At 35.8% G+C, this 16,185-nt stretch overlaps 1 protein-coding gene across 3 annotated transcripts in view; it reads right to left on the reverse strand.

The window, feature by feature from the left end:
- The window catches only part of ALiX (programmed cell death 6-interacting protein-like protein AliX), a 44,377-nt gene extending 28,273 nt beyond the window's left edge, over positions 1 to 16,104 (reverse strand). For 2 of the 3 annotated variants that reach the window (XM_081979474.1, XM_081979472.1), the window contains exons 1-10: positions 15,961 to 16,104; positions 15,692 to 15,909; positions 15,505 to 15,623; positions 11,584 to 11,711; positions 11,247 to 11,400; positions 11,068 to 11,192; positions 1,569 to 1,670; positions 1,292 to 1,511; positions 1,116 to 1,239; positions 871 to 1,059 (exon numbers count right to left, since the gene is read on the reverse strand). In XM_081979474.1, coding sequence (XP_081835600.1) covers positions 871 to 1,059; positions 1,116 to 1,239; positions 1,292 to 1,511; positions 1,569 to 1,670; positions 11,068 to 11,192; positions 11,247 to 11,400; positions 11,584 to 11,711; positions 15,505 to 15,623; positions 15,692 to 15,897 — 1,367 coding nt within the window. In that variant the 5' untranslated portion in view covers positions 15,898 to 15,909; positions 15,961 to 16,104. The remainder of the gene's footprint in view (positions 1 to 870; positions 1,060 to 1,115; positions 1,240 to 1,291; positions 1,512 to 1,568; positions 1,671 to 11,067; positions 11,193 to 11,246; positions 11,401 to 11,583; positions 11,712 to 15,504; positions 15,624 to 15,691; positions 15,910 to 15,960) is intronic. The other variant, XM_081979473.1, reaches the window with a different exon arrangement.
- Between the last annotated feature and the right edge of the window lie 81 nt (positions 16,105 to 16,185).

Raw genomic sequence — 16,185 nt, forward strand, 5'->3', positions numbered from 1 at the left:
AGTAAGCCAAAATCACGTACTACATCTTGACGTTTGAACGAACCTTCTAGCTGTCATAGTAACCAAGTTAGGAGCTGTCAAATTGTGACACCTTCAATATTTCTAGTACAGGTACACTGTTGTATTTCATGCCAAATATCTCGGTTATTTTATTTTTTGAAAGAAACTTGTATTCAGATAAAAGTAAGCCAAAATCACGTGCTACAATTTGACGTTTGAACTGTTACAGGGACTAAGTTATGAGCTGTCAAATTATGACATCTTCAAAAAGAACTTGTGTACTTGCAATGCTCTATTTCCCAGTCAATATCTGGGTTATTTGTAATGTTTGAATAAAAATTGGGTTTAGTTAAAAGAAAGCTAAAATTATGATCTACATACCAAAGTTAGCATGCGACAAATAAGAGCACCTATAATCTTAAAAGAAAAGAAGTGACAGTTTGGGGAGTGGGCAGATGTGGCAACTCTGTTTATAGATGGAAATAGATTAGGTTAAGTTAAGGTAAAGAAAAAAGAAAAAAGTAATAGATAGTTGATTTTTTTAAAGTAAACTGTTAGAAACCAAAGAAGAATAAAAGTTATTTGTGTATACCTCCTACATAAATCGCTCAACAACTTTACGCTTTGTAGAACCGTTATTACAAGACTTGTCACACTTATTTTTGCTGTAGATATGCCTTGTTTAGTGTTGGTCGAACTATTTTCGGACACCCTGTACTAATATCCATTATCTTTGGTTAAAGTATGACGATGCAAATGGGGTTAAAACGCCCTTCAATCAAAAGAGAAAAACACCTAATTGACCCAATTTTGACCCAATCAAATCCATAATTTAGACACTCTTTACTTGGACGATTTGTTAAAACTTACCTGTCCGTTTCATCCAAGATATCCTGATTCCTTTTCAGTGATTCTGGCAATTCTTCAATCATCTGTTTCAGAGCGGAAATGCCACCTAGAGACACTACGGTGTTCGCTTTCTCTAAAATGGATGGAGGCAAACCAGTAGTAGAATCGGTTACTTCAATAGCTGCTGGAAGATTTAGACTCGCCAAAACCCTGTCAAACAAAAATTAATTTTTAAAAAATCACTAATTAAAGTGAAAAACACCCACCCATTCAATTCTTGGGTCGATTCCCGCAATTTTGTAATTTCAGTGTTGACAATTTCAGTTTTACGCAAATCGTAGGACGCTAGAGCTTGATGCACCGCTACAGGGACCAAACTCGAGAACAAATCTGAAAAACTGTCTAATAAGCCTACTGGAATAAAGTGAGCAGTACAACAGACCTTTGAAATTTTGAGACATTTTGTCAGGTAAAGGCAAAAGCTTTGCCACCGGAGCTTTTCCAATTGGTTCCAACGATTTGAAATCTGGTATTCTTTCGTGATAAATAAAGTCATTATCTTTCTCAACCTCTGCAAGATTTCTTTCGGCTTTGTTGAGGAGGTCACTGAACAGACTTTTGCCGGATCGTGATTGGGCCGCTTTAAATTTCTCTACAGCAGTCTAATCAAGAAAATAATTAATTAATATTAACTGAGAATATTAAGTTTAAAGTATTACCCTCAATCTGGATATCTCTTCACCAACAGCCTTTTTTTCTCTACACACCAAGCTTTGATAAAATTCGGCTACAGCTGAAAAGGCTGCCTGCTTGCCACCAACCTACAATGTGTTTTGTAATATGCACTGTGCATTTAGATTATAATAATACAGGGTGTCCGTTTTACGAGTCTTTACCGTGGGGATCTCGGTTATTTGAAGAGGTACTGGGAAGTTTAAATTGAGCCAAATTGAGCAATTAGGAGTCGATTTAAATGCCGCTTTAAAAGTTTAAGACGAAATTGAGATTTTTTTGTGAATTTATTCATGAACTGGTACCAGCGTTGCCAAAACTACCCCGATCGGGGCAATCCTACCTCATTTCCAATAACTTCACCCCGCTCGTACCTCCCATCAAAATTTACCCCGTTATTAAATGAAATAATTAAGAAACAAAAAAAATAATAATATTTATATTATATATTTCCTTTTCGCATTCTTTAAAAATGCGCCGGTAAATATAATATGATGAACCACACTCCGACTAATAACCAATGTTGCCAGGTCTACCGTTTTTGTAGTTCTTCTACCGTTCTCCTGTTTTTTCTATATAATCTACCGTCTTTAATTACGGTATTGCCATTCTGTTGGTTGTAAAACTTTTCATATACTTTTTCAATTTATTGAATTGGAAATTTAATAAGGATTCTAAAAATGCGCTTAAAACAGTCATTTTCTTACTCCAAACTATTCTCTAAAACCACGTGATGTCTGTCACTATTGTCAGAATTGTCAAAATTTTACTACAATTTGCAAGAATTACATTTTAACAATTGTCACTTCATAGTCTAGCTAAATAGTCTTCTGAAATCACGTGACAACTGCCACTAACGTCAAAATTGTCAAACTATGCTCTAAAGTTGCAAAAATCAGGGTTTAGGAACGTTTTCTTGCAGTATTTGATATAAAACGGGTTTTTGAGATTCATGACCGTTATTTTGACAATTGCCACGTGACCGTTTAGCTAAATAATGTTCTACGTTCACGTGACAACTGTCACTAACGTCAAAACTGTAAAATTATGCTCTAAAGTTGCAAAAATCTGGGTTTAGAAACGTTTTCTTGTAGTATTTGATATAAAGCGTGTTTATGAGATTTATGACCGTTATTTTGACATTTGTCACGTGACCGTTTAGCTAAATAGTGTTCTACGATCACGTGACAACTGTCACTAACGTCAAAACTGTCAAACTATGTTCTAAAGTTGCAAAACTCAGGGTTTAGGAACGTTTTCTTGTAGTATTGCATATAAAACGTGTTTTTGATATTTATGACCGTTATTTTGATAATTGTCACGTGACCGTCTAGCTAAATAGTGTTCTACGATCACGTGGCAACTGTCATTAAGGTCAAAACTGTCAAACTATGCTCTAAAGTTGCAAAAATCAGGGTTTAGAAACGTTTTCTTGTAGTATTTGATATAAAACGTATTTTTGAGATTTATGACAGTTATTTTGATAATTGTCACGTGACCGTTTAACTAAATAGTGCTCTACAATCACGTGACAACTGCCACTAACGTCAAAACTGTCAAGCTATGCTCTAAAGTTGCAAAAATCAGGGTTTAGAAACGTTTTCTTGTAGTATTTGATATAAAACGTATTTTTGAGATATATGACAGTTATTTTGATAATTGTCACGTGACCGTCTAGCTAAATAGTGTTCTACAATCACGTGACAACTGTCACTAAGGTTAAAACTGTCAAACTATACTCTAAAGTTGCAAAAATCAGGGTTTAGAAACGTTTTCTTGCAGTATTTGCTAATAAAACGTATTTTTGAGATTTATGACAGTTATTTTGACAATTGTCACGTGACCGTCTAGCTAAATAGTGTTCTACAAGCACGTGACAACTGTGATTAACATCAAAACTGTCAAACTATACTCTAAAGTTGCAAAAATCAGGGTTTAGAAACGTTTTCTTGTAGTATTTGCTAATAAAACGTATTTTTGAGATTTATGACCGTTATTTTGACAATTGTCACGTGACGGTTTAACTAAATAGTGATCTACAATCACGTGACAACTGCCACTAACGTCAAAACTGTCCAACCATGCTCTAAAGTTGCAAAAATCAGGGTTTAGAAACGTTTTCTTGTAGTATTTGATCTAAAACGTGTTTTTGAAATTTATGACCGTTGTTTTGACAATTGTCACGTGACCGTCTAGCGAAATAGTGTTCTAAAATTACGTGACAACTGTCACTAACGTCAAAACTGTCAAATTATGCTCCAAAGTTGAAAAATTCAGGGTTTAAAAACGTTTTCTTGTAGTATTTGACATAAAACGTGTTTTTGAGATTTATGACAGTTATTTTGACAATTGTCACGTGACCGTTTAGCTAAATGATGTCCTACAATCACGTGACAACTGTCACTAACGTCAAAACTGTCAAACTATGCTCTAAAGTTGTACAATTAGGGTTTAGAAACGTTTTCTTGTAGTATTTGATAATAAAACGTGTTTTTGAGATTTATGACCGTTATTTTGACAATTGTCACGTGACCGTTTAACTAAATAGTGTTCTACAATCACGTGACAACTGTCACTAACGTCAAAACTGTAAAATTATGCTCTAAAGTTGAAAAATTCAGGGTTTAAAAACGTTTTCTTGTAGTATTTGACATAAAACGTGTTTTTGAGATTTATGAGTTATTTTGACAATTGCCACGTGACCGTTTAGCTAAATGATGTCCTACAATCTCGTGACAACTGTCACTAACGTCAAAACTGTCAAACTATGCTCCAAAGTTGCAAAAATCAGGGTTTAAAAACGTATTCTTGCAGTATTTGATATAAAATGTGTTTTTGAGATTTATGGCAGATTTATGAAAAATTTACCTGAATATCACATGATTTTCACAAATAATAAAGTAAAATACACTGGTACGCTTGGACTACTTGCAATTATATTGGAAATAACGAAACAGAAAATACCGTTAAAAATTAACTGTTTAAAATTTGTTACTGCTTTCAACAACACGGATTTCTAAATAAAAAACATCAAAAATATCTAACTAAAACAAATTTCTCTAAAGCATTTTGGTAGCTCCAAACATGGGCAGAACTATTTTCATTTAAGAATGTGATCTGCGAGGCCATTACTTAAATGATAAATTTTAAATGACCATTGAACGATTCAGTAGGTTAACCTCACTTTTAACTGCATAAAATGATAAATCTTAAATGTTAAGTGAGCATAAACCCACCATGTGTTGTGAAGAGGCCAGTCAGCCTTGAAACGTCGAAAAAATACATACGATCAAGCATTTGGTCTGTCTTTTATTTATGGACCACTAAACTTTAGCTAAAATATCAGAAATTGTATCTTCAGAAGTACAGTACATGGTATCAGTCGACAATTTACTATATACAGGGGAAACAGTAACACTTAGTCGTCTCTACAATAAATTTATTAGGTTTTAAACCTTTTTTAAAAAATGCCCAACATGTTTCGAGCACAGAAGCAGCTCATCATCAGGGGCTAGTACCGAACTATAAAATTAAGCAGTCATTCTGTAAAAGGGGAAAGCAGACCTGGGGTTAAGTGTTTGTAGTTTTTAGGGAGAACTTTTAAAAAACCCATTGACGTTTTTAAGGATCAAAAAGTAATAATCCCATAATGGAGAAAAAAATACAAAAAAATAGTAACACTATCTAACTCTTTGACGGTACATTACATAGAGTTTTAGGGGGCCCCCTGAGGGGCAACCCTAAGTGTAGGGAAAGTTCGGCATCTTGAAACTGGGATGTGAAATGTCTCTAAAAACCCTTCTACGTGTTAAGTTGGTAACTTGTTCACTGCTAGGAGGCCACGATGGGAAAGGAGCTTTGACTATTTTTAGTGTAACTATTTTTTTGTTTTTTTTCTCCATTATGGGATCTTTATAGTTCGGTAGTAGCCCCTGATGATGAGCTGCTTCTGCGCTCGAAACATGTTGGGCATTTTTTAAAAAAGGTTTAAAACCTAATAAATTTCTTGTGTGATTACTGTTTTCTGAGTGTTACTGTTCCCCCTGTATTTGTACAGCTCCACTGAGTGAGAATGGACTACTACTTCAATCGACAATTTATTAGATTAGAGCGCGTTTCGTGTCATCATCTGACAGTTCAAGATCATTCTTTTACAAATGACAGTAATATCAAGTGGAGTAGTGTCATTTGGCCAATAGACGGATTCTTGAGATGTCATTTTCAAGACGCTCTTTGCAAAAACATAATTTTCATGATGTTTACGGAATTCCAAGACTGAACCATAACATAGTGTTGCGAAGCGAACTTTTGATTATTAGTTAGGATTTCTTTAGTTATTTGTTGTTATCCCTGTATGTTACGTTGCTTTGTTTACGTTCTACATTCTTTTGTCTGTGTTCTAGAAAATCCTGGCTCCGTTGCTTATATAGAGAGAGATTTATGTTATAGCTTAATGAGTGTGAGAGAGAAAGTCAATTTCATGAATATTTGGGAACTTTCTAGAATCCATGGAAGCCTATATAAGCAGCTGAACCAGGCCTGGTTAGTGAGTTGTTGAGTTGATGGTTGTAGTGAAGTCGAAGTTGTCAGATTAAGAGGTTAAGTGTCAGTGTCAGTTTATTGTTTGTAAACAATATACAGTGTTGTACAAGAAGTGTGTCATTAAGGAGTACGACGGTACATTTGGTGTCAGAAGTGGGATTGGAGAATCGAAGAAGAGATCCAGAGGAAGACAGAATAAACCGACAAAAGCAGAAGGTGTGTTGAATGCCTGTGAGTACACGACAACAAAGCGCCAAAATGGATGAAGGAATGAAACAACTTATGGAGATGATTCAAGCAATGAAAGCAAGCCAAGACCAAAAGTTTGAAGAAATGAAAGCAAGCCAAATAAGTCAAGAGCAGTTCGAGGAGTTAAAAGCAAGTCAGGACCAAAAGTTCGAAGAAATGAAAGTGAGCCAAGACCAAATTAAAGACCAGTTTCAACAACAAGAAGAAAAATTAGACCGAGTAATAAATGAAATAAAAGGAGAAATGGACAACAGGATGGAAATTTTGGAAGAAAAGGTAAATGAGAGGATAAGCGGTATGGAGGAGACCGTTCAGACCTTGCGAGAGGAATTTGACAAACTACAGGAAAAGTCTTCAAAGCCAACCGTAGTCGCCAGTTCTAGTGTCTGCTCAAATATTAAGCCACCAGTTTTCGACGGTAAGACCTCATGGCAGGTTTACAAAAAACAGTTTGAGGCTGCCGCAGAGGCCAACAATTGGACATCAAGTGACAAAGCCACTGCCTTGGTTTTGTCACTTCGAGAAGAAGCACTGGAGGTTTTGCAGACTTTGGACGAGAGCCAGAGAGAAATTATTGCGTAACCAGGAAGGAGCTGTTAGCCGTAGTGAAAACAGTCGAGCAGTTTCACAAATACCTGTACGGACAACGATTCAGACTAAGGACGGACCATGCCTCTCTGAAATGGCTATTTCAATTCAAAAATCCAGAAGGACAAATAGCTCGATGGTTGCAAAGACTTCAAGAATATGACTTCCAGATTGAACACAGAAAGGGACGTTTGCACGGAAACGCGGACGCAGTGTCACGAAGACCTTGTGTGGAAGGTTGCAATCACTGTAAACGCCTGGAGATAGCTGAATTTGGAAAGTCTTGTCGAAGGATCGCTCTGAAAAATGACATCGCATGGGATCGGGAAAACTTGGCTGCCGATCAACGAGAAGACCCCGATTTAGGACAGATAATTAACTGGAAAGAGCGTGGAGAAAGACCAAATTGGGAGGAGATTTCCGCTAAGTCTCCAACATTAAAGGGATATTGGGCATTATGGGAGTCCCTTATTATTGATGGAGATTTACTAAAAAGAAAATGGGATAGTCCGGATGGGAAAGAAGAACGACTACAGGTAGTTCTGCCAAGAAACCGAGTTAGTGACGTACTGAAAGAAGCCCATAGTGGAATTGGTGGAGGGCACTTTGGCATCAACAAAACGTTAAATAAAGTTAGGGAAAGGTTCTACTGGCTACAAAGCCGCTCAGATGTAGAAGATTGGTGTCGGCGTTGCGCAGACTGTTTCAGTAGCAAGGGTCCCAAAACTCGGAGCCGAGGATGTATGAGGCAGTATAATGTCGGAGCTCCGTTTGAGAGGATTGCCGTTGATGTAGCTGGACCTTTTCCCAAAACTAATTCCGGAAATCGCTATGTCCTGGTCGCAATGGACTACTTCAGTAAATGGCCAGAAGTGTACGCAATACCAAACCAGGAAGCCGCTACTGTAGCAGAAGTTCTGGTTGACAACTTCTTCTGCAGATTTGGAGTACCGAGGGAGCTGCATTCGGATCAAGGGCGTAATTTCGAATCGGCAGTATTCACGGAAGTGTGTGACCGATTGGGAATTAGGAAAACCAGAACTACTCCATTACACCCACAGTCAGACGGAATGGTGGAACGTTTCAACCGGACACTAGACAACTACCTAAGGACAGTCGTCGATAACAATCAGACAGATTGGGATCAGCACATTCCGTTGTTCCTGATGGCTTATCGATCGGCAGTACATGATTCCACTGGCAAAACACCAGCAAGTGTTGTCTTTGGAAGGGAGCTTCGTTTGCCAATGGATCTTCTTTTTGGAGGACCGGAAGAACCCCCAGCCTCTTGTGATAGCTATTCGGAAAAATTGGCGCAACGCTTGCACGTGATCCATGAGGAAGTCCGGCAGAAGTTGAAATTTGCAAGCGACCGACTAAAGACAAGATATGACAAAAGGGCCAACAGCAGCGGATTCCAAGCCGGTGATCAGGTCTGGTTATACAATCCTGCTCGAAAGAAAGGAAAGTCACCGAAGCTACAGAGGTCATGGGAGGGACCCTACGACGTTATAAAGCGTCTGAACGACGTCGTCTACAGAATACAGCGAGGACATCGGGCGAAAATGAAAATAGTTCACCTGGATCGACTTGCACCTTACCGACGACCCAAAGCGGGTGAAGTTGATGATCGGGACGATCAACTCTAGGAGGGGGGCAGTGTTGCGAAGCGAACTTTTGATTATTAGTTAGGATTTCTTTAGTTATTTGTTGTTATCCCTGTATGTTACGTTGCTTTGTTTACGTTCTACATTCTTTTGTCTGTGTTCTAGAAAATCCTGGCTCCGTTGCTTATATAGAGAGAGATTTATGTTATAGCTTAATGAGTGTGAGAGAGAAAGTCAATTTCATGAATATTTGGGAACTTTCTAGAATCCATGGAAGCCTATATAAGCAGCTGAACCAGGCCTGGTTAGTGAGTTGTTGAGTTGATGGTTGTAGTGAAGTCGAAGTTGTCAGATAGCGAGGTTAAAAGTCGGTGTCAGTTTATTGTTTGTAAACAATATACAGTGTTGTACAAGAAGTGTGTCATTAAGGAGTACGACGGTACAATAGGGTACATCACCATAATCAGAAAAATAACATCTATTCAAATAAGCAAAAATTCAATAAGAAAAATAACAGTTGAGGATAGTAACTAAAAGAAGAGAGAGAAAAAATTACAATGGTAAAGTTATTTTTCTTTTCAGTTATCTTATGAAATAAATTAGTAAAAAAATATAAATCAACGAAAGTAGTAAGAATTTTTAAATTATTTGCTCAATTGTGTCCCAATTTAAACTTTCCTGTATCTCTTCAAATAACTGAAATCCCCATGGTGAGACTCGTAAAACGGGCACCCTTTATACAACATTGGTTTTTGAAGTAAGGCCTGGCCTACGTGTAGAAAAATTTATAAAAAACAGAGTTCTTTGTTTCTGTCGACAAAACTACGGCAGTGTTAACGCAAACATTACTGTTTAAACGACGATGCTTCTACAGAAATGTACAACAAGATTTCGGCTTTGAATTTCCCAAATCTCTCAAAAATCAATCTTTTAACTCAAATTACAACTTATTTGCGTGATTTTTTTTTATTCAATAGCTAATGGTTTGGGGAATGTGCAAAAGTTGTTTTTGCCACCAAAAAAGTTTTGCAGGTATGAAAAATAGTGACTTAAAAATTAGGATAAATTTAGCATTTTGTTAAAATGCTTCTAAAATTTTTAATTGACCTACTATTAAAATTATATTGACTTTCACACATTCTAGCAAATGTGGATTGTCATAAAATGCCATAAGACGTTTGGCTTTACCGATGCCCTTTAGTTATTTTTTTTAGATAAAAATGGATAAATAACACTCTTAGGAGACTTACGTTACCGGAATTGATTGCTGTACAGGGTGCTGCATTTTCGATGGTTTTACGGGGTACAGAGAAAACGGTAATAGATAGAAAAAAAGTAGCATACGTGTTCTGATCTCTTTTTCTGAGCTGAGATGACTGGCGAAGAGTGGGCTGCGCAAACTTCTTTTGTTTCAAAGATACGGGGGGCTTTTGAAAATTGGTCATTTTGGAGCCCCTTCTGTATTTCATTTGCTATTAAAGTTATCAAAAAAGGAAAAACAGTTTCCGGTAGAAGTTTTGACGTAGAATCCAATGGCGTAGTCAGTTTTTCCTATTACGTTTAGTTTCTGACATATGACAGTAAGTTATATTTTTTTAAATGGAACATCATATATATTTTTAGTTCATTTAATTCTGTTGATTTTTACTTTTTCAACGGTGTATTAAAACATATAAATTTGTAAACGTTCTTGTAATCTTGGTAATTAGAAAAAAAGCCTTAACAAAAAAGTGCTAAATAATATTTATAAAAATACCCACAGTCGAAATAAAATTTGGCTATGTTCTTATTAACATGTTACATGTCGTTTATAAACAGTTTTTTCAACTTCTACCTTAAAAATAGTAGAAAATAGAAATGGCGTCTTTTCTTATTAAAGTGACGGTAGAACTGTTTGTAACTTAGATTTTTAATAAGATTTATTAAAAATATTTAATTTTCTGATGTGTTAGTTTATATGATTTCCGATTTTGTTTGGTATTTTTGATATTGGCCTTTTTTTTAAATAACAGGATTAACCTCTACAAACTTCTATGTTGTAATACACCGTTGAAAAGGTAAAAATCAACAGATATAAATGACGTAAAAATATATAAGATGTTCCATTTAAAAAAATGTAACTTACTGTCATATGTCAGAAACTAAACGGAATAGAAAAAACTGACTACGCCATTGGATTCTATATGAAAACTTCTACCGGAAACCGTTCTTCCTTTTTTGATAACTTTAAGAGCAACTGAAATACAGAAGAGGTTCAAAAATTACCAATTTTCGAAAACCCCCCGTATCTTTGAAACAAAACAAGTTTGCGCCGCCCACTTTTCGCCATCTCAGCTCAGAAAAAGAGATCAGAACACGTATGCTACTTTTTTTCTATCTATTACCGTTTTCTCTGTACCCCGTAAAACCATCGAAAATGCAGCACCCTGTACAGGACAAACTAATATTATGTACACTCTGAAAACTAATAATCCAGCAATCAATAAGTTAGTTTACTTACCGCTGAAATCCAATCTTTGTCCCAGATTGACCTCAAATTATCCCTCTGAAGAGTCTTTAAACATTCAGCGTACAAGTCATCAGCTTGAGCTGCTAATTTCGCGACAATAGAAGGTTTCATATTATCTGTAAATAGACAAGCAGATATGTTTATGTATCTATTTAATAAAGTCCTCTTACCATGGATTGCTTTGTGAACAAACATTTCTTGTGCTTGAGCCAACATCAATTGCGATAAAGCTCCTAAAGTATCTGGGTTTAAATCAGGAGTAGGATCTTGTTGAATAGACAGCATTACAGTGGATTTAAGATGATTGAAAATCCCGGCTGCTTGCTACAACGCAAACAACATGACAAAACAAAAACATACTCTATCAAGGTTGAACAAAGAGTTTTTAATTAGTTTTTAGTTAAGTTATTGAACCTCTGTCATTTTGTGGAGAAAGAACCCAAGAAATAGTCAGAAGTCAGCTTTAAAATCAAGAAAATATTGTTTAATAAGGATTTAAACAAATACCTGTAATAATTTGGCAGCCAACTTAAGTCCATCATCACTTTCAGTGCTCTGCGCAGCTGCTACTGCACTTTGAAGAGCAGCAATATTGAAAAGGACACAGACTTTTTCAAAACTTAGAGATGAAATTGCTGAAAAAAAATAATTACAAATTTTATCACATAAATATCACAAAAATGGGTGTCTAAAAAGTCTGGAATATTGTAAATATTTCGAAAACTGCTGATTTTATTTTTCTCAAAAGTTTGTGTATTGTGATACTGGGTGATTCACCGTGATGGTATATTGGAAGTAGTAATTTGGTGTGTAGGCCTAGAATATTTTGTAATGTGCGGTGTTGCCAGGTCAGTCGGAAAAAACACTAACTTTTGATTTTCAAATGAAACACCCTGTTTCTAAACTTATTTTAGAATTCCTCGCAAGAACGCTAATGATTATTCTTAATACTTTCCTATTCCTATTGTGCACCGTTTCTTAGATATTTCAGCAAATCTCTCTCGGTCTAAACAAGTCATAAATCTGAATCACTACAATTTTCATGCACCCCCTGTATAGTAGTGGCACTGACAGACTATGGACCTTCCAAGGATGAGTTTAGCAGGTCTTTACGAACATTTTTGCTCTCTTCTAAATTTGTCGTAACTTTCACCATTTCTGAGTTATCTAGCAAAAACTGGTTTAATATAATACATTTTCAAATCAGTTGAAATTGTGGTCTAAAATTTGAGCACCCTGTAACTCAGTTATCTTTGGGACTTCAGGGTGGTTCAACCACTTAAAAGAACCGTTTTGAGCTCCTCTTTCCAGTGGTGTAGAGTAAAAAATTATATCTTAAAAATTGCGTACAGAGTGACAAAAGTAGTGAACCACCATACTTTCCTTCGCACACACCCTGTATACGGGACTGGAAGCAAAAACAATTCTGCGAACTTACGGTGCTGAGTTGATTAGGAACATTTTTGGTCTCCTACAAATTTTTCGTAACTTTCTCCGATTTCGAGTTATTTAGCAAAAACTGGTTTGCTCCAACAAATATTCAAATCAGTTGAAATTGTGGTTTGAAATTTGAACACCATGTAACTCAGTTATTTTTTGGAGTTCAGGGTGGTTCAACCACTTAAAAGAACCGTTTTGAGCTCCTCTTTCCAACGGTGTAAAGTAAAAAATTCTACATTTAAAATTGCGTACAGAGTGACAAAAGTAGTGAACCACCATACTTTCCTTCCCACACACCCTGTATACTGGACTGGAAGCTAAAACAATTCTGCGGACTTACGGTGCTGGGTTGATTAGGAACATTTTTGGTCTCCTACAAATTTTTCGTAACTTTCTCTGATTTCGAGTTATTTAGCAAAAACTGGTTTGCTCCAACAAATATTCAAATCAGTTGAAATTGTGGTCTAAAATTTGAGCACCCTGTAGCTCAGTTATTTTTGGGAGTACATGGTGGTTCAACCACTTAAAAGAACCGTTTTGAGCCCCTCTTTCCAATGGTGTAAAGTAAAAAATTCTACCTTAAAAATTGCGTACAGGGTGACAAAAATAGTGACCCATCACACTTTTCTTGTACATGCTGTATAAAGAAGTTGATTAGGAACATTTTTGGTCTCTTTTCTTTCACTGTTTTCGAGTTATTTAGGAAATACCGATTTTATGCAGCAAATATTCAATTTAGTTGAAATTGTGGTCTGAAATTTGAGCACCCTGTAGCTCAGTTATTTTTGGGAGTTCATGGTGGTTCAACCACTTAAAAGAACCGTTTTGAGCCCCTCTTTCCAATGGTGTAAAGTAAAAAATTCTACCTTTTGCGTACAGGGTGACAAAAATAGTGACCCATCACACTTTTCTTGTACATGCTGTATAAAGAAGTTGATTAGGAACATTTGGTTCTCTGGTCAACTCTGGGATTGGTCTCTTTTCTTTCACTGTTTTCGAGTTATTTAGGAAATACCGATTTTATGCAGCAAATATTCAATTTAGTTGAAATTGTGGTCTGAAATTTGAACACAGTTTAAAGGACAGTCAGGGACAAAATCGCCTGTTATCCATTTGAAACTTGGGTACATTTTGAGCTAACTAAAATATACCTAATTTGCTTTCTGCTGCGCTCTTGACAACTCTCAAATTGGCTTTAACGATTAAACTATGGCAAGATTTGAATGTGACAGATTAGATGCAAATTAGCACAGTCTAACTATTACAAAGATGACAGACACATGAGAGAACACATCAAATGCTTTTTCTAAATCCACTAAAATTCCTTCTTCCTCCTAAATGATTGCCCATGGAAAATGCAGTGTTTGACAGTCTATTTAGGACCTCACTTGGTCTATCAGAAGAGTGACAACTGTCAAAATCAATGCCATAAAGCTGTAAAACAGTAAATCATACACTGTTCAAATTTGCTTCATGAAGCTATTAAACTGTAAAACTTACTTGAAAACTAGCTAGTATAAAATACAAGAATTGACTTTCATACCTTTATAAGAAGGATTTTAACAGATGCAGTATTAAACAGTGTATTTAAGACCTCAATTGGTCTACCAGAAGTATTCAGAAGAGTGACAACTGTCATAAGCTACACCGTGAAGCTATAAAACTGTATTTTTATTGTTTAACTCCATGGAGCTATTAAACTGTGAACTATTCTTACTTTAAGTGAGTTTTACAGGCAATTTTGTCCCTGACTGTCATTTAAACTGTGTTCAGAGTACAAATTTAAGCTGATTTAAATATTTGTTGCACCAAACCAGTTTTTCCTAAATAACTCAAAAACGGTGAAAGTTACGAAAATTTTGCAAGAGACCAAAAATGTTCCTAATCAACTCCTTAACTCAGCACCATAAGTTTGCAGAACCGTTTTTGCTGAAACGGTATGTGAAGAAAAGTATGTTGGTCCACTACTTTTGTCACCCTGTAGGCAATTTTTAAGATACAATTTTTTACTCTACACACCGCTGGAATAAGGAACTCAAAACGGTTCTTTTAAGTGGTTAAACCACCCTGAACTTCTAAAAACGGTGAAAGTTACGAAAATTTTGCAAGAGACCAAAAATGTTCCTAATCAACTCCTTAACTCAGCACCGTAAGTTTGCAGGACCGTTTTTTGCTTTCAGTATACAGGATTCATACAGGATGTGTATGAAATTTATGGTGATTGACTGTTTTTGGTCACCCTGTACCCAATTTTTCTGATAGCATTTTTTGCTTTACACCAACATAAAGAGGAGCTCAAGACGGTTATTTTGAGTGGTTCAACCTCCCCAAACTCCCAAAAGTAACCGAGTTACAGGGTGCTCAAATTTCAAACCACAATTTCAACTAATTTGAAAATTTGTTGCACCAAACCAGTTTTTGCTAGCTAACTCAGAAATGGTGAAAACTACGAAAAATTTGAATCATCTCTGGAATTTTCACAGTCCATCACTGCCGCTACTATACAGGGGGTGTATGAAAAGTGTAGTGACTCTGATTTTTCAAATTAATGACAGAAGAAAATTCAGCAAATTTCAATTAGACCCATAAACTTACTGGTCAAATTAGAATTTACTGGTAAAATTGAAGAATAATCAGTCATAGTAAATTCAATATTGCCCATCATTAGTAGGAGTAAACAAACATTACAAAGCCAATTGTGGATAAAAGGTTTTGTGAACAACCATTTTTATTATTGATTTGACCAAGTGAAGTCTTCTTAATTAATGGACATTTGATCAGATGAGTAATCAGAAAAATCCCAAATACATGTCATCTTATACTTAATTTCCTAATATGTCTATTTTAGTTTATTCTAATCTGAATATGTTTATTGTTTAAGTAGCAGTTATTTTAGACACACACAAGTTTATAAATGATTTCCAGTTTCTTGTTAGGCCTTATTTAATACTAAAAAATTCAAAACTGAAAACAATGCAATGTACTTACTTAAGCTGGCTTTATGTCCAAAAATATTTCCCCGATCAAATGCATCTTTCCACTTGAAGGGTACTTGCAACTCTTGTGCTGGAATTTTGCCTTCCAATGCTGATAACTGGTCATAGTACCTAGAAAATTAAAACCATTGCATTCAAGCATCACAAATTGTAACAATACATTCATATGACAGTCCTACCCATAAATAATCTCCAATGAACTTTCGTATTTCTCGAAAGCCTTCCAAATGGCATTACTTCTGATTTTCGCGAATTCATTCACGGCTTCTGTACAGTTTTCCGGATTATCAGCCGTACTATATCGAGACTGGATAAGGTTCTTTAAGGGGGTACTAACGTCCACATCACTAGGTTTTTTCAATGGTACCGAAAGTAAATCGGCCATGTTTAAGCACTTCTAAATCACGATTAATTAATAAATGACAGTACCAGCAAATTATCAATTTACCCAGTATTTCTACTGCAAACAAAAAGAATGAATCATGAATCACAATCACAAAACACAATAATAAAATGATAGGTAAATGAATAAAAATAAAGTATGACGTAGTGTTTTTGACTTTTAATAATATGACTTTGTTTTGATGTTTGACAGACAAATTCTTAGTTCGTTTTGCTACAATAGCATGGCGGCACCGGTTGATGTGACGTCACGATGACGAAATTTTATAAA

Source organism: Ips typographus, linkage group LG5, assembly GCF_016097725.1.
Source record: "Ips typographus isolate SLU linkage group LG5, UJ_Ityp_2.0, whole genome shotgun sequence".
NCBI classification, from domain to species: Eukaryota; Metazoa; Arthropoda; class Insecta; order Coleoptera; family Curculionidae; genus Ips; species Ips typographus.